Source organism: Saccostrea echinata, unplaced genomic scaffold (assembly GCF_033153115.1).
Source record: "Saccostrea echinata isolate AGI-Se365-2 ecotype Australia unplaced genomic scaffold, CSIRO_AGI_Sech_v1 ptg000012l, whole genome shotgun sequence".
NCBI classification, from domain to species: domain Eukaryota; kingdom Metazoa; phylum Mollusca; class Bivalvia; order Ostreida; family Ostreidae; genus Saccostrea; species Saccostrea echinata.
Genome location: NW_026889761.1, coordinates 4,076,829 through 4,104,370, shown reverse-complemented (window position 1 = coordinate 4,104,370; position 27,542 = coordinate 4,076,829). Strand labels below are relative to the sequence as shown.

Sequence of the window (27,542 nt, the reverse complement as noted above, 5' to 3'; positions counted from 1 at the left end):
TGTCCGAAGTATAATACTGAATCTACTTTGTATCTGGGCACAAACACTTTGGAGTATTTTTACGTGACGCTAGTTGGCCATCCCATATTGAAAATTTACTGGCTAATGCTTACAAAAAATGGCTCTATTGAAAAAATACACCTCTTATTATGGGGGGGGGGGGGGTAGATTCCTTGAGTGCTGCAGAGAATGAACCTCCTTTCTCTATTGTCCAAACATTTATCAAACACTCTGACAGATTTACATGTTAGTGTTAGTATTAATGTATATCTGTACAGACAAAATTATATGTATGTTTCTCTAAATTGTATCGATTTTTGTAAATTTTGCACATATTGTATATTTTAAATGTACATGTTTAACTGTGACTTAATTTAAACTTGTAATTTACATATAAGTAGAGATTGTAATAAATATTTACAGCTTGTGCCCAATCCCTTTGTAATTAGAAATTACAATAAAATATGTTCAAACCAACTGGATTTAGATAAACATTGTCATGCAGAAAGCCACCATATAAAGTACGAGCAGGTATCCGAAGTATAATGTTGAATCTAGACAGACATTATAAAAAAATTGTCATGTTGTAAATTTTTTGTATTAACTGCCACCCGGTAAATTCATAACTTTTGAGTATATAAAGCCATCATACAATGTACGAGCAGGTGCCCGAAGTATAATATTGGATCCATAGACAAACATTGTCAGAAAGCCGCCGTACAGTGTACGAACAAGTGCCCGAAATGTAATGCTGGATCTAGACAGACATTGTCAAAAAGCCATCATACAATGTACGAACAGATGTCCGATGCATAATACTGCATCTACACAGACATTGTCAGAAAGCCGCCATGAATACAATGTACGAACAGGTGCCTGAAGTATAATGCTGGATCTAGACAGACATTATCAGAAAGGCTCCATGAATACAATGTACGTACAAACAGGTGCTCGAATTGCAGTGCTTGAATCAGAAAGCGAAGTACAGTATTCGAACAGGTGCCGTAAGTATGAGGATCGTTCAAAAAATGCGTAGACACCATCGTTCTTTATATTTTTTTTAAAGAAATTTACTAGTAATCAAGATTAACATTTTATCACAGCCATGTAAAAACATCTATTTTGTTGATGTGTACAGTGTAATTTTATTTTATCAAATGGAACTCATGTGACATTATTTTAATATCAACATGTTTTATCACCACGGAACACTCTTATCAACGTAACCTCAAAACCATGTCGTCATGAGAGTTAATTTCTAAAAAAAAAAAAAAACACCTCTTCATTTAACACTGTCTGTTACACCTGACCCATTTTTTTTTTTTTTTTTTAAACTTTCGATTACACTTTATTCTTAGTTTGCTAACAATTCGTGTATCAAGAGAATTCGTCAATGTCTTCATTTTCTTTTTGATAATTCATTTCATTGGAGGCTGTTAATCGTCCAATGCATCTCTAAAACTCAATGTGTGTGTGTGTTTCGTGGGTGCGGTGGCACCCATTTTCCCATTACTCTTTCATTGACTTCCAAGTCCTTTTAAATTTTTATTAATTTGATGTTAACTCAGTAATGAGAAATATTTCATTAAAAGAGATAAACCAAATGTTTTCCTCAAGACAAGATTATATACGTTAAATGCGAGTTAATTTATTTTGCTCCACTTCAATTCCCAGCTCGTTAAGTAAATTAATGTAATTTTTTTTTACTCATTTTTGACATCAATGATGATATCAGTAAAAGTTCTGTAATTTTTATATACATCTAAAACAGTTTTAATGTAATATAGATTGTTTTAAAAGGGAAAATGTTTGCATGGGATAATGTTTGCAATTAAACATTTTATATATGGGATTTTATATGATAAATCTCATTCCCGATTTTCGCTGAAATAATGTAAACGCTTAAGGAAACTGCATAACACACCCTTTTTAGAATTTCCTAGTTTACAGTATTCCACATCTATATAGAAACATTGATATGGAGATCTCTAATGTGAACCTCCGTCCTATAGGGAAACATTGATATGGAGGTGCTCTAATGTGAGTCTCCGTCCTATAGGGAAACATTGATATGGAGGTGCTCTAATGTGAGCCTCCGTCCTATAGGGAAACATTGATGTGGAGGTGCTCTAATGTGAGCCTCCGTCCTATAGGGAAACATTGATATGGAGATCTCTAACGTGAGCCTCCGTCCTATAGGGAAATATTGATATGGGAGTGGTCTAGAGCCTCCGTCCTATAGGGTAACATTGATATGGAGGTGCTCTAATGTGAGCCTCCGTCCTATAGGGAAACACTGATATGGAGATCTCTAATGTGAGTCTTCGTCCTATAGGGAAACATTGATATGGAGGTGCTCTAATGTGAGCCTCCGTCCTATAGGGAAACATTGATATGGAGATCTCTAATGTAAGTCTCCGTCCTGTAGGAAAACACTGATATGGAGGTGCTATAATTTGAGCCTCCGTCCTACAGGTAAACATTGATGTGGAGGTGCTCTAATGTGAACCTCCGTCCTATAGGGAAACATTGATATGGAGGTGCTCTAAAGTGAGCCTCCGTCCTATAGGGAAACATTAATATGGATATCTCTAACGTGATCCTCCGTCCTATAGAGAAACATTGATATGGAAGTGGTCTAATGTGAGCCTCCGTCCTATAGGGTAACATTGATATGGAGGTGCTCTAATGTGAGCCTCCGTCCCATAGGGAAACATTGATATGGAGGTGCTCTAATGTAAGCCTCCGTCCTATAGAGAAACATTGATATGGAGGTGCTCTAATGTAAACCACCGTCCTATAGGGAAACATTGATATGGAGGTGCTCTAATGTGAATCTCCGTCCTATAGGGAAACATTGATATGGAGGTGCTCTAATGTAAGCCACCGTCCCATAGGGAAACATTGATATGGAGGTGCTCTAATGTAAGCCACCGTCCTATAGGGAAACATTGATATGGTGGTGCTCTAATGTAAGCCACCGTCCTATAGGGAAACATTGATATGGAGGTGCTCTAATGTAGGCCACCGTCCTATAGGGAAACATTGATATGGAGGTGCTCTAATGTGAGTGGAGGTGCTCTAATGTGAGCCTCCTTTCTATAGGGAAAAATTGATATGGAGTGCCCTAATATGAGCCTCCGTCCTATAGGGAAACATTGATATGGAGATCTCTAATATGAGCCTCCGTCCTATAGGGAAACATTGATATGGAGATCTCTAATGTGAGTCTCTGTCCTATTGGAAAACATTGATATGGAGGTGCTCTAATGTGAGCCTTCGTTCTATAGGGAAACATTGATATGGAGGTGCTCTAATGTGAACCTCCGTCCTATAGGGAAGTATTGATATGGAGGTGCTCTAATATGAACCTCCGTTCTCTAGGGAAACATAAATATGGAGGTGCTCGGAAACTCCTTCAGTCTGTAATCTTAAATTAGTCAGAATCTGATATAAAAATTCTGATTGACAATATCTACATGTATGTAGTTTTCGGAGATAAAGTCTTTGAACAATCTGATAGAATTCCCATGGGTATTAATTGCGCCTCGATATTAGCAGACCTATATTTGTATTCATATGAAGCAGAATTTATTCAAAAACTTCTACATGAAAAGAAGTCTCTTGCTATGGCCTTTAATTCGTCATTTAGATATATTAACGACGTTTTATCAATTAACAATATTCATTTTTATTCCTAAATTGATTTGATGTATCTTTTTGAACTCGAAATGAAAGACACCACAAAGTCTGACACATCTGTCTCATATTTGGATATTTTACTGCAAAAAGATATTACTGGCAATCTAACAACAAAACTTTATGATAAACGTGAAGACTAAATTCTATCGTCAACTTCCCTTCATTTATTTAGCAATACTAGTAAACCATTATCACTTGCATATGGAGTTAATGTAGATATGCAAGAGCATGCTCTACATTCGAACAGTTTCTGAAACGAGACAAGCTCTTGACAAGGAAGTTGATGACTGATAATAACAGTCTCGTTTGTAGTAAGCATTTCGCAAATTCCCTGATCGATACAATGTCCTTGTTAGCAAATACAATCTATATTTAAGTCGAATGTTGACTTAACATACGTTTTTCATACATATTGTTAGACCAACATTTTCACACTGAATTGTCTACGGAGCACAAGGGGTTGTGACAGTAAACGGGGGTGGGTGTATGGTTGGGGTGTGCTTACTCCTCCATGGCACCTGATCCCACCTCTGATGTTTTAGAGGTCCGTGTTTGCTCTGCTCCAGATCTGTATTGTTCCTATTGACTTTTGAGCTTGATTACTGTTCGTTATCTTCATATATCACACACATGGTTTAAGAATTTCATGATAATGATTTGAAAAGAACTTTTCGTCTGCTGTCATTTTACGTCCATCCTTAAGAGTTTAGATAGCAGACTTAATTAAGGTCCGTCCTTTAGAGTCTAGATAGCAGACTTAATTAAGGTCCATCCTTTAGAGTCTAGATAGCAGACTTAATTTAGGCCCTCATCAAGTTTTAATATGTCTGTAATGTCACAGCTACTGGATATTTTAGTTCACAGAATCCACTGTTCTCATGTCGCGGGACTTCACTGTTCCGAGTTAAATTGCGGCATTGAAAAAAAAATCCCCATTTTCATCTCCTTTAAATGATGACCATTAGAATTTAAAGATCGAATATGAATAGTTAAAGAAGGAAAATAATGCGAAACAATATGAAGACAACAATTTAGCTCTTTTGTAAAATCGAATTTGAAAATTGTAGTATCTTGTTGAAGAAACGTATTGTTTTTTTTAAGAGTATGATTTTCGACACAAGTAAAACTCGGATACCAATTTTGGCCCCCATCCTATCACCTGAAGATGCTTGCATTTTGATATGCCTGATCATGCCGCAGCTGTTCTTGAGAGAATTTAAATTTTTGTCATATTTGTCATCTCAGTAAGTACGCAAACAATGGTCTTACAATTCATATGAAACATATCAGTCAAAATTTGACCAATCACAAGGTTAACAATTTAAGGCCATTATTACGACAACAGAATTTGCAAATCGATGACATTAAGCGAGAGTGTTGAAACCCTTTCATTGTAGCATCCACTTATTTTCAGTAGCTTACTTTGGTTTTAAAGTTAGCAGGGGGAATGCTCTCATGTATCGAATCAGTTTGTGTACATTGACACTAGATGGAGATAAAAGTGGAATATTACTATATAAATATGGGAAGGTTATGATGGAAAAGCTGAAGTCATCCCCTTAGTTATATAGTTCAGTTGTTACTTTGTCATTCACGTCTATATTCAGTATCCAGGTCTGATGATCCACTAAATTTTTCTCCTTAATTACATGTCAATATAAAATTATTTGTCGATTACGATATTGACTGTCAAATATTTACAGTTATTTTTTTTTACTGATTACACTGTGTCTGTCGCAAACTAAGTACACAATATACCTCTTGCTGAGCGAAAGTGAAAAACAATACACCACAAGGGGTGTAATGGAGAGGGCACTGAGGCGAAAACGGTTATCTGAATGATCCATAAATGATCCATAAATATCTTGTTTTTCCTTTATACGTCATATAAATAACCTTAGGACGTAAATTAGTGATCAGAAATATATTTCAGTGTACTCCCTACCCTTGCTTTATTTGATAGTGCTACCACGTACAATGACAGAAAAAACGATAGAATGAATAACCGGAGTTCATTAAAACAAACATTTAAATACACCGAGCAATTCAGGCTGTTTTTATATATTCGCTGTTCATGTTCTTGCGTATTTTTGTTAATGTACCTGCCTTAAAATGTTATGTGTGAAAAGTGTGAAAGTTAATAATGAAATAATAAAATGCAATTTTTTTTCTCAATATATTTAATAAATATTTGATATACATATAAGCAAGTTACAAGGAAATGCGTTATTTTAAACAAAGTCAGCTCAATTTTTGGCAGTCTGCTGGGTCTTTATATTCCTGAATTCTTCAGAGCATCTTCCATGCTTCCCTAACGAGAGAAGATATCACTAATGTTAACTGCTATAAAATCTACATGTAGTTAACTGCTTTTCTCTGTAGATCTTTCCTTCTTCTCATATTGTCTTTTCGCAGCTTATAATCACCTACACTATTTCAGAAAGCTTCCATCTCTTGGCTAGATTCGGTTCTCTACGATTGGCACTGAGAACCAGTATGACCCCCAAGGGGTCGCGAATGAACATTTGGAATGTTTTTTGGATCTTCATACATCCTCCTCCTGATCAGAGAAATCAGAGGAAGAATCGTCATTCTGAGAGAGTTTCCACAGTTTGACGTTCGTCATCAGGATTCCATGGTATTGACTCCCAGAAAGTTCAGCCTCGTTTCCAGGAAGAGTCATTGCAACGGTCGGCAGTGGGCGGGAGGTTGTAGAAGCATAGCTCTCGTCTTCAGAAATAGCAGAACTGAGACTGTTGTTGGAATCTGATAAAACAGAATTATTTCTGGATTTCTCTGCAAAAGTTGTGTGAGATTTTCTGTTTAGGCTTTGTTTCCTTTGAGTTTTAGTCATTTCGTTTAGAGTGTTGTTTATGCCTAGCAGCTGCCTCATGATTATCACATCCTGGCATCTAAGTTCTCTCTGTAAAAAAATAAAATAGCAATGGTCATTCCAAAAGCTCTACTCATATCTAAAGGGTTTATTTTAAGAAATGAAAATGTTTGAAGCAGTTATATGCAAGAAAAGGGTAACTTACCAATTCATTTCGGAGAGAAGCCAAGGCAAAGTTAATTCGCTCAGTTGCCATTTCTATTTTGTCTCTGTCTGTTTTCAAAGGAAATATGTACTCAGTAAGGAAGTCAGTTTCTAACTGAGGAACTGTACATTTCATTCTGTATTTATAGTATACCACGTATGGAAGAGTTTAACAATTTTTCGCTCCAGTGGGTTCCCACACGCACAGATATCTCTCCGGGTGCAGAATGAACCACCGGGGGGAGATCAACTTTCCCTGAGTATTGTTCGTGCCACACTGCGCCGGGACAATGTCGTAAGACCTGTCGCGCCGCCAAATGAAAGCAATCACTCGATAAAGCTCTCCAAAATAGTTTTTGTATGTTTAATATTAAATAAATTCTAATCAAGTTGTGACAATGTAGCGACATTTTATTGCAAATTTAAAACTCAATTCGATGTTCCACTTAAAGCTTTATTGCTTCGGTGGGGCCAATATCTTGAACGGTTTGCACCCTTTAATAGGGGAAATAGTAACCGGAATTAAGTCAACAATAATATAAAAAGTATTTGTGTGATAACCTAGGCTGGGTTTGATAATGCAAAATACAATAGGGCACGAATTTCAACTTATAATGGAAAGCCTCCTTAAGTTTTATTAAAAACTAGCATTTTAATTTCATGAAATCGATTAGTTTAAAAAGACAAACGGATGAAGTGTCAAAATCCAAAGACTTAAAATATTTTATTGAAACGATTCTATGCCTATCCGTTCTCTTGGCTGTTAAAATAAGTGCAAATGAAATAAAGCAACTTTCACTAATATATATTTTTACAAGTTTTAATTTTTTATGTAGATTCGGGGGGAAAAACCCCTTACTGTTGTTAATTTAAACGTCAGAAAACCAATGACTTTGATAATAAATACCATGCATCATAGCATGTGCTAGTTTTCCCTTTCAAATTATTTAGTACAAAAATAAACATTTATTCCGCACTTCACTGGACATGTATAATGCAGCTTCTTTTGCCTGTCGTGATAGTACTTAGCATGCTATGACGTCCAGCATCATGCATAATAAAGTCTGACTTCCCTGACTATGCAGACGATATAGCTATCAATTATCATTTCCGCGGTAATATTACTGTCCAGTCGGTGTTCTTTTCTACTCTGAGAAGTAAACCTGCCTTTCATTTGCTCCACAGTCTAATGGTAAAATGAATAACAAATTACCTGAATGATACTTCCGAGAGCCTTTTTATTGTGAAATTGAATAATCAAAAGACAGTTTCGATAGGAAGTTTGAAAAATGAAAGATGTGTATTGGATATCACTTATTCACCATTGCTCTGCATGCTTACTCCTCCTAGCCTCCTGATCCCACCTCTGGAATTTCCGGGGTCCGTGTTTTATGTCCAGTTCCCAGGTTTTTATTGTTTGTAGGTTTTATGTGATCGATCACAGTTCGTTATATTCACCTTTTTCACTCAGAATGTAAGGAAGAAGAGGTGAGGCTTAAGACGGAATTGATTTGAGTAGCAGTGGTAGTATGTTGTTTAAAATAATTGTAGTTGTGAGCATGAGGAACTGGTTTGTGACAGAATACGATAAGACTTGCTGAAAGGATAAAACTCTTTTATAACTATCTATTCTGTTTATCATTCCTTATTATAAATCATTAGTTAAAAGCACATATTTTAGAAGTCAATACTATTTTGCTTATTATTATAGATATATGAGAAAATTGAAAGCCTCTCTTATGTAATTACACAATACATTTCTTAATTTGAAAACATGGTTTCTAAGCCATGATTTAGAATGTGTTTCTTGTCAATTGATGATCACTTCGGTCTTAATTTATATTTTTGTAATCCAGGGTTACAGATCTTAATATGAGAGCTTTAAAAAAGGGGAAAAATATTAGCTATTGTTTTTCAAAATTCAAATAAAAACTACAGATAAAGCTTAAAAACACAGCTAAAATTTTATCCAGTGGTTAATTCTGTTCAGTGGACAAAAAGGAGCTGTTTTTATAAAAGTTTGATGTTTACACTGTTCAACAACTTAAATAAATTATTTGTTAATATTTAGTGTATCTGACCAATTATACTCAAAAAATGCAAGACAAATACGTATACATTTGTGGTCAATTCAATACTTTCAAACGCATTTAAAAGTATGTGTATAAAAGATTAGACCAATTTGAATCCATCAATTTAATAGTTTCAAACTTAAAAACTGTTCGCTATTAATTTTCAAAATTCAAATAATCAACACAGAAAAAAATCTTCCATTTTTTAATCTCTTAAATGGACAAAATAGAAAATCTTTAACAGTGGATGTGTACTTCCATCATTATTATTATTGATAAGACAATTGTTTTGTACTTACATACGATAAAAGAGAATTTGGTTGAACAGTGTCATTGTGTTTTGAACATAATAATAATCTATGACAGTATGTTTCCATTGAACACATCACTATCTGTATTGCAAATTTTGAAACATTTTATATAATAAAAATTTTTTAATTCCGAAACTTTTTAAAATGTTTGTTTATTTTATTATTTTATTTGCTTTAATACATAGTATGGCATTCTATATTATTTAGAAGTTTTGATTCTACATTCTACATATTAATTGTACATCTATCAAACCTATTGTTCTCTATCTTAGTGTTTCTTTATATTCTTTCATTTTCTTCCAGAATAATATGTGGAGTTAACGAACAATAGTCAAGCTCAGAGGTCCATTGAAATGCTAGGAAGTTATTTATTTTATGATAAACTTTCATATCCAATTTTGTTCATACATTCTACCTTATAATGTGATAAGTATATTCACAGACATTTCACTTAATGTTTGATACATTTTATGCCTTCTTCCTTATCCATATTGACCTTTCAAAATGCCTTAAATTGGTCTTTGTTCCAGCATATTTTCAGAATGGATCTTAATATATTTATTACTTGTGATTATGAGAAATCGAACTCAAGTTGAATTACGGAAGATTACTGAAAAAAACCTAAATTTCTTTTTTTTTAAAATTCACCAAAAAGTCTCAGTGCTTCTTTTTATCTCGAGATAAGATTGTTAAACAATTTATAAGTTTTTCCGTTTTTATTTCACATAATACTTGTACAATTAGATAATTTTCATTCCAATGTATTGCTATCCCGACAATTCTAATTTTAAATAAAATCTTTACAATTCTTTTTTGAGTTCTTTTGTAAACAACTTTTAGGGAAAAGAATTTCATATCAATGCAATTATTTTAAGTTAATCTTACATATTTTTGATGAAAAATACACTTATAGTATTATTGACCGATTAGTACTTTAACAAGCACAAAAATTAAAATAATTACATATGAATTTAGTGGAGTTGTTTATTCCTCCTCTCTTTTTAAACACATTTTCCACAATAATGGACTGCTGTCTAATCTTATTTTATCTTAATTCAATTTTATTTAACGATACACTGTATATCAAGAAATCAATACTGTTGCAGTAATAAGATAGAAAAAGAGTGAATGAACATAAAATTTTTTTTTTTCCAAAATAAAATTGGAAAGTATAAATATTTAACAAATATTTTATTTTAATATCGTCTGTAAAATGAAATTATCTATAAATTATACCCCCCCCCCCCCCCCCAGTATTAACTGTGGTATAAAACAGTGCGATATAGCTGTAAGATCTTCATTATAGATAAGCTGTACTCATAAATATACCGACAAATTTGAAAAAGCTTTCGTGCCTTTTGTTTAAGATAAGAAGTAAAGAAATGAATTGTGGAGACAGTGTTGTGAAATATGAGCCTCCACTTGGGTACCAGTAACACATACCCCCTAAAAGTGCATGTGGTTCGAACAAGCACCTAATGTTATGGTCATGTCCCATACACGGAATTCTTAAGAGGAGGTCATTGGTGCAGGACGAAAGAAAATTACTCACTGACTGACAGGAGATAACCTGATTACAGGTTCTGGTTTATACATGTGATAGATTTCTTTGATCTTTTAAAAAATGAATTCTTTTACAATATGAAATACATTTTGGTTAGATTGGTATAGATCAATCAAATATCTGAATTAAAGCAATAACGAAGTACTCTTTAGGAAGGGATTTTCTTCAGCCTGTACTATGCGTAAATCTATTAAATGCATAAAAAGAAAAGTAATAAAAATATAGGATTTCCAAATTAAAACTCCTTTAAGTATGAATAGTGATACACTTATTTATATAAGCAATAATCAAAAACAACTCGTCTATTGTATTTCAATGACCATGAAAATATAAAAACTTGAGAATGAAATTGGATTGCTTCAACACTAATTAGGAGAGTGACGAGTTTAACTTCATACTCTCGTTGTTTAATTATATTCTTCTGTGGAAAGTAACTGTTTACATAACGAAGTTACAAGAAAAAAAATCCAATTCTAAAAAGAACATGTTTTACTCGATTCCAACAATTCATGAACAAAATACTAACAATGCCATTCTTGATGTACAATAAAATATCTTGTACTGATAAGTCAACATTGTTTTTTTTCCGGATTTTTCAACTGCAGCCAGTGATCGAATAATGTACATTTCCACAGCTTTCGTGAGAGTAAATTCACAATAGGCAGAGATAAACCCGTTTTATGTCATACCATGTTTGTAACTTGACCGTTCTGCAACTCCTGCCTTGCAATCTTGTCTGTTAAAGGCTGGTTATGAGGTTCTACAGAGCTACTAACAATCACATCAGCTGTGTTATGCAGACAAGACTTCACGAGTCTGATGACTTTTAGTCCGAGTCAATGTCAGAAGACGAAAGATCTGAAGCATCAGAGACAGGCATATCCTCTATAGACCTGGTGATGTCTGTAAAACAAAGAATAATAAGGAATAAAATTAAAATACTTCTGTTAACGTTTCTTATAAAATGTTTAGGAGTTAAAATAATTATTTCCCGTGTTTGAAAATTTGCACGTACAGCAAAGCTTTACCTCGCTGTATAAAATATGTATTTTAGGCATCAGAAAACATATACATGTACATCAGTATTATTAAACATTTATCTACTGGGTGACAAATTAAAGGGATAGCTACATATATGTAGCTCTTTTATCAAACCCTTGACAGCAACTATTCTCCATGGGCAATTCTTGGGGAATAGTTTATCTCTAAGGTTGACAAAAGAGCTACCCAACTGACCGTCAGTGGAAAAGTGTAAATTGTACGTCGTAAATGTTACAGAACACAATTTTCTATCAAATTTAAAGATTTTTGAAATAGATCAATTCTCAGTTACCTCTAAGGTTCCTCAGTGAGTCTGATAAATGTTGTGGTGGTGCGTCTGTTCTTTTAATTAGCAGCGTTTCCTCTGTTCTGTTGTATCCTAGGCAGTTAGTGTGTCCATGTCTGCAGATGATTTTGTGACCAAGGGTTAGTCGTGGAACCGGCTTTGAGTCAAAGGCCGCTTTCTGAATCGTCTTACTGATCTGAAGCAGGCTCTGCATTAAGATTTCGTCCTGGTTTCTTATACTGGCCTGGAATAGAACAGGAAAATTATTAAATTTTAGCTGTGCATATACAATGTGCAATAAAAAAAGTATGAAAAAATAAATCAGAGTTACAAGATGACCTATTCAATTTATCCGTTCTTTAATTTAGAAACTTTATGACCCACCAGTTCGTTTTTAATGGAATCAACTTCATTGAAATTATTCACTTCAAAATCCATCTTGTATTTATTTTATTTCACAGACGTATTTGATATATTTCGACGATGATGATAGTATTTATAACAAATTCGAGAAACGCACGAACGAGAACAAATATACAATAACAAAACATCAAATAATTGTTCAACCCTACTGTTGGTCCGAAATTGTCTGATCCCCTACAAAGGGTATCAAGTTAAGACGACCATTGTGTAGAAACTTAAGGAATGTTTTAATGAAAGAGAAAGGTGTTTGTTCAGTGGGGTATAGACTTCATGACCTTACACTATTTTGTGTCTATCGATATTAATATATATGATTATTTTCAAATGTTCTTCATAACATTTACATATACATGTCTTTATTTGTGTTTTAGAACGACTATATATTTTGTATATAATTTGAAGATCCGGTCTCTTGTAAAGTTTCTTCGTTATATCTTTTTTAAAGTAAATTCTCATTTCTGTCATGAAACATTTTTCCAAATATTTATATTAGTTTCAACTTTATCTAGTGATACGGTATTTATATTATGGATTTAAGAAGTTATAATCTTTAATCTTTGAAATTTTATATATATATATATATATATATATATATATATATATATATATATATATATATATATATATATATATATATATATATATATATATATATCTATCTATCTATATATATATATATATATATATCTATATCTATATCTATATATATATATATATATATATATATATCCAGTGTACCCGGTAAATTATAGTTACAAAATCATTAAGTGAAATCTAAAGCGTTTTCGTGTCAAATTCCTCTAAGTCTTGCAATAAATAAAGAAGTAAAATTATTACACCACTAAGCTGATTCACCGCTCATCGTAAATTAAAGCTTCTGAAAATTTTGAAATGAAAGCAACAAAGCTTTTCTAAACGTTTTCGTATTTCTTTTTATTTTAATTTGCATTTCCCTCTTTGTAAATAAATTATTTTTCAACAACTATTCAGTGATTTTTTTTTTTCAAAAGGCTCAAGAAGAATTATTTCGTTAAATCGTTTTTATTTAACATAAATTTCAATGTATTTCAAATACCAGCATTATTTCAATGCCCTGAATAAGAATATGGCATGATTTTTGATAATGCAATTAGTATTTATCTTTCTGAAATATTCTGTAACTGATCCATTAGTGCTGAATAAACAGCGTAATATTTTTTAAAAATAAAGATAAGGTCATTCAGTTAATTTATCACATGTTAATTAAGGATTTATATTGCACATGTATTAATATTACCGACAGGTGCAACTGGTCCTGACAAATGATTTATATTGTTAAAGCTTGTCCATTTAATCGGAGAAGCAATGCATAAAATCAAATCACACAAATATAGGTTTAAAAAGATAAAGTTTGCTTGTTTTGTTTGTACATTGATGAAAATAATATGGAACTAATCTGTCATATAAAAAGTTAACTATTTGCTGATTCATCTTTAATTTGAAATTGTATGGATTCAAATGTGAATGAATAACCAAAGATGTAATATAATGAGAAAATTTAAAAATCATTGAATGCCTTTAAATTTTTGATAAATCCTCTCTTTGATTGTATCACATCAGTATTTGTAGAAGATATTGTTTGATATTTAGATATGGAGTATTGAATTTAAGAGATCAGGGGCACAGTGATTTAGGACTGTCTGTACCAACCGACCTCAAAGTAAGGATATTCTTTTTAAGATTGATCAGAGAGAATCACCATTTTACATGTACCTCTGATAGAAATCAATCTTCCTTTTCTGTAATATTTTTTAATCTATCCCTGTTTTAAAATGAAAGAGAACACTTCTTTTTAATTTAAAGATATAAAAGGAACCTTGTATGATTCATAGCATGCTGGAAATCCTAATGGGTAATTAATCTTTCAAACTAAAGATTGGTGCCTTTTGATTAATTAATGTTCATCTGTCTTGTATGTGTTAACTGCTTCATCTTTTGCAGTGTTAGTTTTGTGTTGGTGTTGGTTAAATTATAATGTTACTAATGACGGATTTAATTTTCAATATCTTAAGTTGACATATTATTCTTTATTTTCAGAAACTAATCCAAAATTGTTACCCATTTTTTAAAAATAAAATCCATCCTTTTCCATTCCTTAATCTTACATTTATGCCTTTCGACAATTACGTAAGACAAGTCATTCGTCATTTCTTATTCACATCAAATCGATTGATATTTTGACTTGGTTAACTGGCTATAAGACTAAGTCCCTATATTCGTCATTTCTTGTTCACATCAATCGAGAGTGGTTTGTATTTGGTTAACTGGCCAAGATGCGGTCATTTCATCCACATATCATCACTTCTAGTGAGACGTGTAGTAATATCTATGTTTAAAACGTACTGAAAAAGGTAACGTTTAGTAAAATAACTTCACAGGAAAAGGTCGCGGTGTGTGGCTTCCTCATTTAGGTTGTCAGGATTTTACGTACAATGAATCTGTTAGAAGGTAGAAATTCAATTAAATGAAGACGTCAATTTCAAACTATATGTATTTATCTGATCAATTTTCCTATCGGCGGTAATGGATAAGTGTAGAAATTAATCAGTGTTTAAATATTTAAAAATGAAGAGGAAAAAGGACACAATTATATCAACAAAATAGTAATGTAAAGAAAGATAGAGTCGTCATTAAATTTTAAAAAGTCCGTTATCGGGAAAGAAAGGGAATGGGTTCAATTGCATTAAGATTACAACGATATATTATCTTCGATCATCCAGGAAAAATTGAACATCATAAAAGGACTTAAGAAAAACATATAAAAATATCATGACATGAGAAAACAACGAGATAGTAATAATATTCACACCTGCTGAACTCTCACCTTAAAGGATAAACGTGTTTAAAAGGACTTCCTGAGTAAGATACTATTAGACAAGAGTCGTGATTCACGGACAGATTAACAACAAGGCATCAGTAAGATCCCTTGTATCTAATCTCAGAATTTTCAGTATATATCACTACTACTATACTTTAAGTGAAAATCCACAGGTTTGGGATGAACGATAATGACTGTTTGTAAATTTTATTTTTAAAAAAAGATCGAAAAACAAGTTGAAGTATATTATTCTGGATTGAATAAACTTTCATTTCAGTCGGATAAATCAAACTTAAAGTTTTTTAAACTTCGAAATTCCCTTGGTGAGGAAAGATATAGATAATTCAGAGAATTTCCCTTTAGTAGAAATCAGGATGTGTTCATTATCAAAGGTATAATGTCTGTGTTCCCGAGAAACAGCCTCGTTAATGTTACTTTTTATTAAATAAGACCTGGATATTTCACTATCTGTCATAGCTACAGCAGAATTTATCGATAATCCCTGCATTAAAAAACCTTTTACGCCGACAAAGCGTACCAAGTAATGAGACATTAGTAAATATTTAGATTTTAAAGGATTTTATTTTAAACTAATAACAAGTATGGTAAATATCAACAAATGTAAAGTATTAAAAAAAATGAATAAATATAAGCACCATAATCTAAAATGCAAATATAGTTGTTATTAATTACATACGTCGGAATTTAAAAATCAAATGGAAATATGTGCGTCATAAACAATTACAGAGACAAACTCGTCACTTCTGGAATACAAATGAAATTGGATGTAAATGAGTCTTGTGTAGCTCCATAAACACTGTCCCTTAAGTGTCCCTTCTATCTTCGAAAAGGAACCTTTTTGTTTTAATGATTTCAATAGACTCCTCATGCAATGTTAATGATGTTTGGTGTGCTCTTGAAATGAAACTGAAAAGAAAATATGAAATAATCGCAGAATATCATGCGCCACTAGGGAAGGCAGTGTTTATAAATTGTAGATAAAAACCCACGGATCATCCCAGAGTTTATTTATAAATTCTACACTATCATGAACCGTTTGAGAAGGAGCTATCAACAGACTCTTGTGAGTACTTCCATAGTTTGATGTTCTTCATTAGAATTCCGTGATATTTTTTCTCGTCTACATCGTCCTCTTCCGGGAGAGGTCTCATGTAGGACAGGTGACAATTTCTGTACACTTCCGGGGACAAAGACGTAGAGGACCCAGACAAAGATTCCAGATCACTCTCAGACTCAAAGGGCGATCCACTCAATTCTTCCAGAGAATCTGGAAAGAAAATATGAACATTGCATAAACTGAGTAATTCAAGAGCATCATACATTAACTGAAATCTTTCCAAAGTTGTTCATCTTAATATCTTATGACTACCATCAGGATTGAATTTATTGATATTGCTCACCATCAAAACTATGGTCAAAAGCTTCACTTCTTCTTAGTTCCCCCACTAGAGGAGCACTCCTGTGTCTGACGAGGGGGTTCTTTAGGTTACAGACGATATCAGCGCTTCTCTTATTGATTCTATCCAGGTTTGGACGCTTCATGGAACCAAAGCTCGCGCTCCTCATGACCGGGTTCCTGTCTCTGTTGTTCGTTATGTTGCTGATGGCGGTGTTTATAGAGATCAACTGTCTCATTAGTTTTACATCTTGACTCCTCATCTCCATCTGTAACATGATTAAAATTTATCTGTCAACCACTGCATAAGTTAAATATAATTCATACTAAAATATGATACAAATTAAGCACAGAAAACTATTACTTACCAGATCAGCTTTAAGCATGGATAATGCTTGCGTTATTCTGTCTATTGAGGATTTTCGTTCCATTTTCAGATATATTAAGGTAATGTAAAAACTAGCCAGTTTAATTCCTTAATGTGATGGTGATCCCCTGAGAAGATTTATAAAGGTATTGTGACTGGTTTCCTGATTGACAGGTGTAAGTTACCTATTATCTGAATCACGTGACGGCTGTCTGCCTACAGCAGTGACACGCACCACAACATAGAAATTTACATAATGAACGTCATTTTAAAAAATGAAAACAAACAAGATGTTATAACCGTACAAACACACATGGCTATTCACTATCAGATTTTCGATTTGCTTAAACTCTGAAAACTTATAAAGACAGACAGACGTGTCAAAAGTCTTCCGGTTATTTCAAATGTTCATTTTAGGCCATTAGTGACTATCTTATTTAACGAATTATGAAGTATGTGTAATGGTAATTTTAAAACTGTTGTTTGACACAATTCTGTTTAGGTGTTAGATATGATCCTTAAAAAGCACTTGTTTTTGAATCAAAAACAAAACATAAATAAATAAATAAATAAATAGATAAATAAATAAATAAAACAATTTGAAAATAAATAAAATTAAAAAAAAGTAAGATGATATAAAATAAAGTAAAAGTACAAGCTTTCCAATAAATCATGCCATTTTGAATTGTGAAATTACAATTTTATATTGGTCTTACTTGTATTTTAATTCAGTATTTATTTATTGAGACAGCAAGATACTCATTAAAATAATAATACACACGAATAAATAAGGAGTCTGTATTCAAATCATAGCTTAAAGAATAACAATAAGACCTTGACTTCAATATCTAATCAATTTACTTAAATGCAAACACATATAAACCACATGTATTAAAACATGACAGGTAAAACCACAAATTAATTAACATATCATCTAGATAAATATATGAATGGAAATATGACGCATCAATGTAGGTTTAACAAATAACACTGAATCTCTTATTTATAAATTTACGCTGTGTCTTACTCACCCGTACAAAGACCGGGAAAACAACAACCAATTATGGGATTATGACAAATACACTGATTTAAAACGGAAACGCATGAAAGTACTAGAGAATCCATTAGATACTTTTAATTTGTCATTGCAATGAGAGATACCAGTGCATGGTCTATAAAATGTGGAGAAAACACAAATCTAGAAATACATTTATATATTAAAAAAAATGTTAAATTTCAAACAAGAGAATTTGAGTTTTTTAAATATATAGAATTAAAAAAAAGCTCAATGGAAATGATTTCAATGTTACACAATCTTTGGAAAGAATATCCAGAATCCAGGAAACATGTTATTCTTCTTAAGGTTTTAGACTTCAATGGCATATAAATAATATTTATTATATGATATGTTTGAACATTTTTGAATTATTTATATTGATCAACATTTTTAGGAGCATAATCTTTCAATCAGTGCAATTAATATCGGAATTTGACTGTCAAGCAATATATTATAAATCATATGAAAAAATATTAAGATTAAAAATGAAAATAACATTATACCATATAAGGACTTTTATAATTATTGCGATCATTATGGAATCTTTTACATATACAATAAAATACTTCTGCAGACTTCTCAACTTTTCAATCTTCACTGACATTGAAATGAGTGAAATTTAAATATCATTTTAAATCTTAGAACTTTATTTCTTTTAATTGTAAAGAAAAATTTACACTTGCAAAGATATGTGAAAAATCTGTCCGTCATGTACCACGTTGTTCGAAGGTTGGATATTTACATATTATTATCATACGGGTTTCCCATTTCATGTCTATCTGAAGTTGTACAAATTTAATCAATTCCTCGGTAGTATAGTGGTAAGTATCCCCGCCTGTCACGCGGGAGACCGGGGTTCGATTCCCCGCCGGGGAGGAGTTTCATTTTTATCTCCAAAAAATTTCTTTACTCAAATATGATATTTTTTATATTAAAAAAAAAAAACAAAAAAAAAAAAAAACAAAACTTTTTTACTCTGTCACGAGAATATGAAAGACATATACATGTAACAAGAAAGAGAGAAAAAAGCAATTTTAATTTAACAAGTTTTTTTTTTAAAATTATGTACGCCAAAACATTTCACTAAACAACATTTAAATTTCTTTCGATATGTATTAACAGATTCATTAAACTATTTCTTTACAGAACTGGATTGTAATAAATAAGGGTTTTTTTTCTGTAAGCCTTAAACTTGTTTACTTTTCCCGACGTATGTTATACACTGAACTAATGTCACTTGTTATTGTCCCCAGGTATATAGGTACTTCTGGATACAGACTAGGATATTAATATTTCACAGACCTCTGTGACTGCTCTACAAATTTCGGTCCCCCCAAATCATTACAGACTTCCCTTATTTGTACCTTATGACCCTTATGACCTTATCTAATGTTTTCCTCCTGTGTGAGGCGATTCTATCCCTCATTGTGACATTTAAATCTCAGATTAACGCCCTTTCAAGAGAAAACTTAATCATTTAACCAACAGAAAACGATAAGGAACCATTTCCGAATACACATTTTTAGTTAAGCTTATTACATTCGCAGTTCTCTTTCAAAGTACGAGATTCTTCAACATTTTGTAAGTGTCAGTTTTCTAAATTTTCAATGTTTTAAAAAAATCCTAACAGGATTTCAAATGTTCCTAAAGTCGAAAAGAGGCATACCGGGATCCAGAAAAAGTTCGACTTAGCCTCAATCTATATTGCTCATGAAAATATTAATAGTGAAGGAAAAACTTTCCGATTAGTGCTAATCAAATATGAATACTTAAAAACCCCAAAGATCGTTTAGAAAATTTGAAATCACTAAACTTTATTCACTTATAAGTGAATACTTAAAACCCCTAAAGATCGTTTAGAGAATTTGAAATCACTAAACTTTATTCACTTATAAGTGAATACTTAAAACCCCAAAGATCGTTTAGAGAATTTGAAATCACTAAACTTTATCAATTATAAAGGAAACTTAATTCATCTTCGATTATAGATAACGGCTTCTCCAATAAAAACGGTACTCGGAAAAAGAGATATGATAGTCACTCGAAAGTATTTTTGATTTTTGGCTTAAGTATTCTGAAGTAGATATAACAAAGATGCTGGAGTTTCTATTGCCTAAGTCCATGGGTCTTTGGGGACCAGAACAATTTGTCGGAATGTGTACTGTGTCTCTTTATTAGCAGACATGTTTTGTGCTACGTTAAAAAACAAAATTTATTTAAAAAAATTCTACACGAAAAGAAAAGGTCTCTTGTGGCCTTGAATTCGAAAGATAAGTATATTGACAACGTTTTATCTATTAACAATGTATATTTTCATTCATATGTCAAATCGAAATATTCTATTAAACTCAATTAAAGAAGCCAGAGACTCCGACACACATCTGTTTCAAATCTGGATATTTTCTAGAGATAGATATTTATGCAAATTAGTAGCTAAACTCTACGATAAACAGGATGATATCAACCTTTTCTATCATCAACGTTCCTTAGTTATGTAGCATTATACCATAATCGTCTGCATTTGGTGTCTATGTCTCTCAGATGTTTTACTTACGATAATTTCTAAACCGAGGCTGGTAATTGACAAAATTAATGTAATATGGATATCATCAATTCTGTCTGCATATGCATTCTGTCGAATGTTGGCTGACTTTTTTCATACACAGACCATTTCTGCTTTGGTTTGAGTGACCCTGTATAAGATTAAGTAGCCTAGTTGTTGTGTTTACACTTAATTTGTACAATATGCTTTGAAGAAAAACTGTCAAAGTTATGTTGACGAAAACTTTTAAGTAAGCTTTGTGAACAAAGTATTTCTTAAATGTTAGCAGTGATCTGTTTTCTTCCTATTTCAGTAATAGTGTCAATATTTTAGAAGTTTTGTAAATGGCATATAACTTCATTTATATAATTGGTATACATATTGATCAGACTTCTTATGTTTTTTGAACAGGCAGTGTCAATGTCCGAGGTATGTCAAAACATAACTCTGAAAGACATGTTTATGACACTTTGAGAGGACATTTTAATAATATATTTATCAAAACATTATCTGTAAACTCTTTAAGCCTTGTTTATTCTTACTGAGGCTTGTAAAATGAACTGTTCCCTGGGTTAAGGTTAAGTGTTCAATGACGATCCTGAATCAAAATTAAATGATACAGAAATCCAGTAACATAACTTAATTACTGGTATCGCCAAGCTTTTGAGGTGTCCAAAATTTCCGCGACTGCTCGTTCGAAGGATTTTAACACTCGTTTTCATTACCTTTTGACATGATCATATCTAATGTCCTCTGTCTACCAGACAGTTAAAGCACTTATCAGACATTTAAATTACATGTTACAAGTCACTTGTAAGAATGGGAAGCTTATCACTCGTCATAACAAGATGGAAAATCAATGTTTAAAGCGAAAGATGAGAAATCTGTTTGCGAATTCCGAAAAAACAATTTATTCTTAATCATCAAGATAATCTTTTTCTCCCGTCACCCATACATAGTTCAATTCGAAGAATAATTTGCGTATTGTTTAATATGATCGAAACAGATTTCAGCTGCTTAAAAGTATATTTTCCGTCGTCATTCAGTTTTGCCGCTTTAACAGGAAAAAAAAAGGGAAAATACGAAGTGATCAATCTTAGAAATGTACAAACAATACAAATCTGTGAACATAGCATAAAACACAGACCCTCGGAAATTCCAGAGGTGGGATCAGGTGCCTAGAAGAAGCACGCATCCCCTTTTGACCGTTCACACCCGCCGTGAGCCCTGTGTATTGATCAGGAAGACGGATCATTCCGTAGTTTAAATCCTTTAGTATAAAATAGGCCCGTAGGAATGTCTAATGACTTTTTTCGTCATGTCGAAGAATTTCTGTTAGATTGTGCCCCCTTCTCCTCCAACTAAAATTGTTTTCTATGGGCCTGTCAAACAATTTAATGGGCAGTCATGTATAATTCGTTTGATTACGAATTTACAATGTTAGGAAATCAACTTTATTTAACTACGCCTATTTCTTATGTAGAATTTTCCCCCTCTAAACAATATTTAATCCGTGAACATGAACTTGTGAAAATTACAGTTTATTGATTGCAAAGTTCTCAAGGGAAGAGGCATTTTATAGGATCTGACCAGTGTTGAAGAGCTTTGTCTAATTAAAAACTGGATCAGTGATTGAAAGGTTTGCCAAATTTAATATAACAACGTCCAGACCGGTGGTTCTATCTCCGGGCTCAGGGACATTCCACTACCCCTGAATTTGTCATCAAACACAAAACTAAGCTTTGACATCATTGGCCACTTCCTTTGATTTAGAACCTTGTTTAAACGTTATCAGTTTAATTGGTCATTATAATTTCCTTAGGAGACAAACATATACATATCAGCACATATTGCGCCGCGTTATGGAGGTTTTGAAGATAAAGATGTGTACTTCTGTGAATTTACCGCATCGTCGTCTGAGATAACCATTTAAACTAATATACAATGTCATTATAAAACATTCTGTAACTTGAAGGGATACTTCCAATGAATTCCCTTGGACTCTTTCCTTTGATAGAAACAGAGTATCCTGAGTCTTATTTAGGCTTAGAGTAGACATTGACTATACGCAGTCTGAGCAAGTGTGTAATATTATATCAGTTATAATGTTATATCTGTAGCGACCAATTCAAGGATGTCTACACACTAGCATGTCATCCACACACTGCCGATAGAATTCAGTACGATTGTCTGTGCAATTGTTCTTACGGAGTGATAATCATAATGACTAAAATATTTAGATGTCTTTTTGAGATCTCGCTTGTTTTGGTATTTACGTCCCATGGAGCGCCACCTACTATATGTTTTCTCTAGCCTTACAGTATGATGCAATAACTATTATCCGAAGGAACCGTGGATTCGAACCTGAGCTACGTAAGGATCAACGCCTTACTCAGCGACTCTAGAGCAAACGCTCTAACCACTGCGCCACGCGGGCGACTAGTTAGTGAAGTAAAATAATTATAGGTAGTTTCTTGTTCAACTATAGCATTTTTTTTTTAAAAATTAATTTGTGACAGTTCCTAAGCACTACAAGAATTTAAAAATTTCTTGTTAACCCTATGAAAGTTGTGTTTTTATTTTTGTTTGGTAAGGAATCAGTGCATTATGGTATTCTGAATGATAAGACTTATCTATTAGAATTTAATTCGCACTAAATCTACAAGAAGATACTGTAACTTTCTGAAAAAAAATACACTGTGAGTTCTATCTTTGATACATTTAATTTTTTAAAGCTAAAACACGTAGTTAACAAAGTAGATTTTACAGCATGAACGAGTCATCTGTTTAATTTTGTCCATATTGTCACATGTGAGAATTTGTATGTTACACTGTCTTAATAAACTACTCGTACTGAACAAACTTTTTATTTTGTTTAGGGATTCGTGTCACTGGCCGATGTATTCACTATATTATTCTGAGAGACATGTTTACGGTTTCTTCTCTGTAAAGGCCTTGGAATAAAATATTTTCTCTAAGTTTTTATCGTTAACTTTTTCTAGTCCTTAATGAATGTTTAACTGGACTCAGATTGGTGAAAACAAATAAACAAAGAGATTATTGATTTTTATCCAACATAAAAAAAACTGTATTTATTATAGCAGACCTCCAAAACTGAATACTATAGTACCTCACTCGAATTCTTTATTCAAAGTAACTTTCAAATGAAAATTAAATAATGAAGGATCATTTCCCTTTCCAAATCTCAGAAATCCTTCTCCTATCTCAGTCAACAATATCATTTTTATCGCCCCTCTTCATGTGTTAAACATGTACATTTTCAGTTTTAATTAACCATCAAAGTTTCTTTAGTTGGTAGGACATAACGTGATTTCATGACCTGCTGTAACACCCGTTCTCTGTCATTATTGTTACATTTATTGCCCCACTTCTTATGCTAAACATATTGGCTATCTTTTCTGTCAACTTTTGCTAATTTTCTTTCTTGCTATATAGAAATTTAAAAATGTGCATAAGCAAATTACTAATATTATACGAAATATCCCCAGTGTGATGTCAAAAGTTTTGTCGGTATAGGTAAACTAAGTTTCATTGCAGAAAGAATATCATTTCCAGTCATTCATCGCATTAAATAAGGTCCGATATAACTTCTTAATGTTTGTCACGAATTAATTAGAAAAAAATATTCAAATAAAAGTGGCAATGAATGAATTATCATATTTTATTATCACATAAGATCACCATTGTATTGGACAATGTTGTGTTATAGAGATAAAGAACTCCTCGGTAGTATAGTGGTAAGTATCCCCGCCTGTCACGCGGGAGACCGGGGTTCGATTCCCCGCCGGAGAGGAGAATTTTTTTTTATGATTTATGTTCAGCCCTCCACCGGCAAGTGGTGGGGTCTCAATATGAGTGAAAAATTCTCGAAAAGGACGTTAAACAAACAGAGATTGATTGATTGATTGTATATTGTTTTACGTCCCATTCGAGAATTTTTCACTCATATAGAGACGTCACCATATACCGGTGAAGGGCTTCAAATTTTGACCTTTACTCGGCACTCAGGGCCATTGAGCAGTGAGGGATCTTTATCGTGCCAACGCCTGCCGTGACACGGGGCCTCGGTTTTTAAGGTCTCATCCGAAAGACCCGCAACTTTCACTTCAAAGTGCCGAGCGCATGGCGAAGGAACAGTTGCTACCTATTTTTTATCGACTTAGGTCTGTCGCGGCCGAGATTCGAACTCACGACCTCCCGATCACGAAGCGAGCGCTCTACCGACTGAGCTACCGTGAACGGTCAACAAACAGAGGAACAAACGGACAAATCGAAACGTTTGTCTGTAAAATCAACCTCCAATATGCCTAACCTGATTTTTTTTAATTTGCCACGAACTAAAATGATTCCAATTATTTGCAGACAAGTTGTTGAAACAAGAATATCAGCAGGCTCGTTTAAAGTCGTCATTCTGTAAGTTCTAAGGTCGATACAATGACCTTGTCAGCAAATACAATTTATCATTAAGTCAAATGCTGACTGACGTTTTTCATACTAATTGTTTGGCCGTTATTTCCCTATCATGACGGTGGGTGTGACCGGTAGGCAGGGGATGCTCACTCCTCCATGGCAACTGATCCAACCTTTGATGTTTTCGAGGTCCATGTTTGCTCTGCTCCAAAATTTGTATTGTTTAATGGACTTTTGTGCTTAAATTCTGTTCGTTATCTACATATATTTCATTTTTTCCCATAGTAACCACTTTAAACATGTATATTGCTTGAAGAATGAGTTAACCTGTGTTTTAAACGGGTCATTTTTATGCTGCTTTATTTTTCGACAAAATACATTATTTTCTGATTAGGTTAACGTAGGGTAACTCAACGATAAAAACATTGTTCAAAGATTACAGTACATTTGAATTATTCCACTTTGCTAATATATTTTTTTTTGTTCCACACTTCATGTGTAATACATCCTAGTTGATGATTATATTTTACACAAGTACACGGTACCCTGTATTTGGTTAAAGCCGTTCTAGCAAATACATGTAGTTCTTGCTACATATCACCTGATCCCACCTCTTATGTTTTTTTTAGCTGTCCGTGTTTGCCCTGCTCCCGATTTGTATTGTTCTAGCTTGATTACTGTTCGTTATCTTCATATTTCATCATTAAACACTTCAGTTCATTATTAATTAGGACATCTACGATTCAGAAGTGATCGAAAACTAAATCTGAAAAATTCGGTTCTTAATGAAGTTAAGTTATACTTTATTTGTTTTTTTCTTTTTTATTCTGGGCAAACATGAAATATATGGAGATAACGAACAGTATTCAATAGTTTTGACAAGATTGGTATTTTGAGATTCTGATAGGGATAACAAAGAAAACTTTTAAGTACTTCTTTAATTAATCAACCCCTTTTTAATATGTGTCTTTTCACACTATTCTGTTTTACACAGATATATTGTATATGAAATACCGTATAAGTGGAATTTTTAGCGAGACGCAAATTTAGCGATTTGTACTTAAAAATCAGTATTTAATTTTAGTGAGAAGTAATTTTAGCGATTGTATGGTGCATAGAAAGATAACTGTAACATTCTAATGCGGAATAAATTGTTAGCGAAATTTAATTTTAGCGATCTCAACACCTCCGCTAAAATGCCAAAATTGAATCCTTGCTAAATTTTTTGCTAATACGGTAAAATACAGTTAAGGATTTCTTTAAGACTTTGAAAAATTATATATATATAAAAAAAATAACGAATACACAATACTTGTGTATCTCATTTTTTTTTACAAACAGTACAAAATTTTGAGCAGGGCACAAAATACACGAACTCCTGGAAACTCTAGAGGTGGGCTTAGGTGTCTACGAGGAGAAATCATCCCCTGCGTACCGGTCATAACCGCCGTGAGCCCTATGTATTGATCAGACAGAATGTAACAGCCTTTGGTTTTTCGTTTTGAACCTCTTCAAAAACAAGACCTTGTTTAATATTTGGCACTGTAATGAGTTTAATATATAACGTTTCGTACTGTGGTAAGTTTAATATTCATTACCCAGAAATATTAAAAGATTTGTAGACCACATGCCTCTTAACAATATTTTGAGTACAAACATTTATAATTTTATTTCACTTTTATTATTAAGTCTCATTCTCAATGTTGTTTTAATGATTTTAGACAAAGTTGAGTTGATTCAAATGAATAAGAACAGCGGAAGGAATTTCTGATTCTCACCTTTAGGAGAAAGTTTCCTCCATGCCAATAAATCTACTTCCGCGTTCTTGAGCCATGAAAGACATGAACAAGTTGATATTTGAAATTTGCTGTTGCAGAAGTAAACGTGACAACTTTGTTATACAAAGCATACATCTTATTTCAGATCTATATATGTATAGATATGCCAAGAAAATAATTCAAATAAAATCACATTGTTAGTTTTATTTGATAAAATACAATACATTCTCAGGATGGATTTAATATCCACATGTACAGCTAGAATTTTAGTTAATTAAACAAAATTTAGTGTTCTGTCACCAATTAGTTTACTTGAAGAAAGTATCCTTGTATAATTAGATGTGAGTATAACTGTTCGATATGACAAAGTACATTTAAGTCTGATTTTGAATCTCTTTCTTCAACACTGTCACTTGATAGATAAACTCAATTTTTTTCTCTTTTATTATGACCAAGGGATACTTTTTCTGTTTTGAAATGTTTCGAAACATTTAACTTTAAATGCACTATGAACTATGATACTTTCTCAGTCTTCTTGTTCTTTTCTTTTCTTTCTTTCTTTTTTTATTTTGTTTTTTTTTTAAATTCTATCAATTTAGCTGCATTATCTTTGGAATAGATACCGATTTATTTTATTTTTACTTAAGGAATGAGCAT

At 32.7% G+C, this 27,542-nt stretch overlaps 3 protein-coding genes and 2 non-coding genes across 6 annotated transcripts in view; 2 read left to right on the top strand and 3 right to left on the bottom strand.

The window, feature by feature from the left end:
- Nucleotides 1–5,915: 5,915 nt before the first annotated feature.
- The window catches only part of LOC133185803 (uncharacterized), a 147,588-nt gene continuing 125,961 nt past the window's right edge, over nucleotides 5,916–27,542 (bottom strand). The window contains exons 2-3 of one of the 2 annotated variants that reach the window (XM_061321094.1): nucleotides 6,741–6,808; nucleotides 5,916–6,625 (exon numbers count right to left, since the gene is read on the bottom strand). In XM_061321094.1, coding sequence (XP_061177078.1) covers nucleotides 6,248–6,625; nucleotides 6,741–6,791 — 429 coding nt within the window. In that variant the 5' untranslated portion in view covers nucleotides 6,792–6,808 and the 3' untranslated portion in view covers nucleotides 5,916–6,247. Of the gene's footprint in view, nucleotides 6,626–6,740; nucleotides 6,896–27,542 lie in introns of those variants that run through there. The other variant, XM_061321093.1, reaches the window with a different exon arrangement.
- Nucleotides 11,505–12,489, bottom strand: LOC133185802 (uncharacterized). The gene is made up of 3 exons (XM_061321092.1): nucleotides 12,398–12,489; nucleotides 12,020–12,257; nucleotides 11,505–11,589 (listed from the first exon to the last, which is right to left on the bottom strand). The coding sequence occupies exons 1-3, from the start codon at nucleotides 12,449–12,451 to the stop codon at nucleotides 11,513–11,515; spliced, it is 369 nt and encodes a 122-aa protein (XP_061177076.1). The 5' UTR covers nucleotides 12,452–12,489; the 3' UTR covers nucleotides 11,505–11,512.
- On the bottom strand, nucleotides 15,877–17,214 carry LOC133185801 (uncharacterized). The gene is made up of 3 exons (XM_061321091.1): nucleotides 17,079–17,214; nucleotides 16,715–16,979; nucleotides 15,877–16,581 (listed from the first exon to the last, which is right to left on the bottom strand). The coding sequence occupies exons 1-3, from the start codon at nucleotides 17,139–17,141 to the stop codon at nucleotides 16,340–16,342; spliced, it is 570 nt and encodes a 189-aa protein (XP_061177075.1). The 5' UTR covers nucleotides 17,142–17,214; the 3' UTR covers nucleotides 15,877–16,339.
- Trnad-guc (transfer RNA aspartic acid (anticodon GUC)) lies at nucleotides 18,939–19,010 on the top strand. The gene has a single exon. It is a non-coding gene; the product is annotated as a tRNA-Asp (tRNA).
- Trnad-guc (transfer RNA aspartic acid (anticodon GUC)) lies at nucleotides 24,418–24,489 on the top strand. Its single transcript has one exon. It is a non-coding gene; the product is annotated as a tRNA-Asp (tRNA).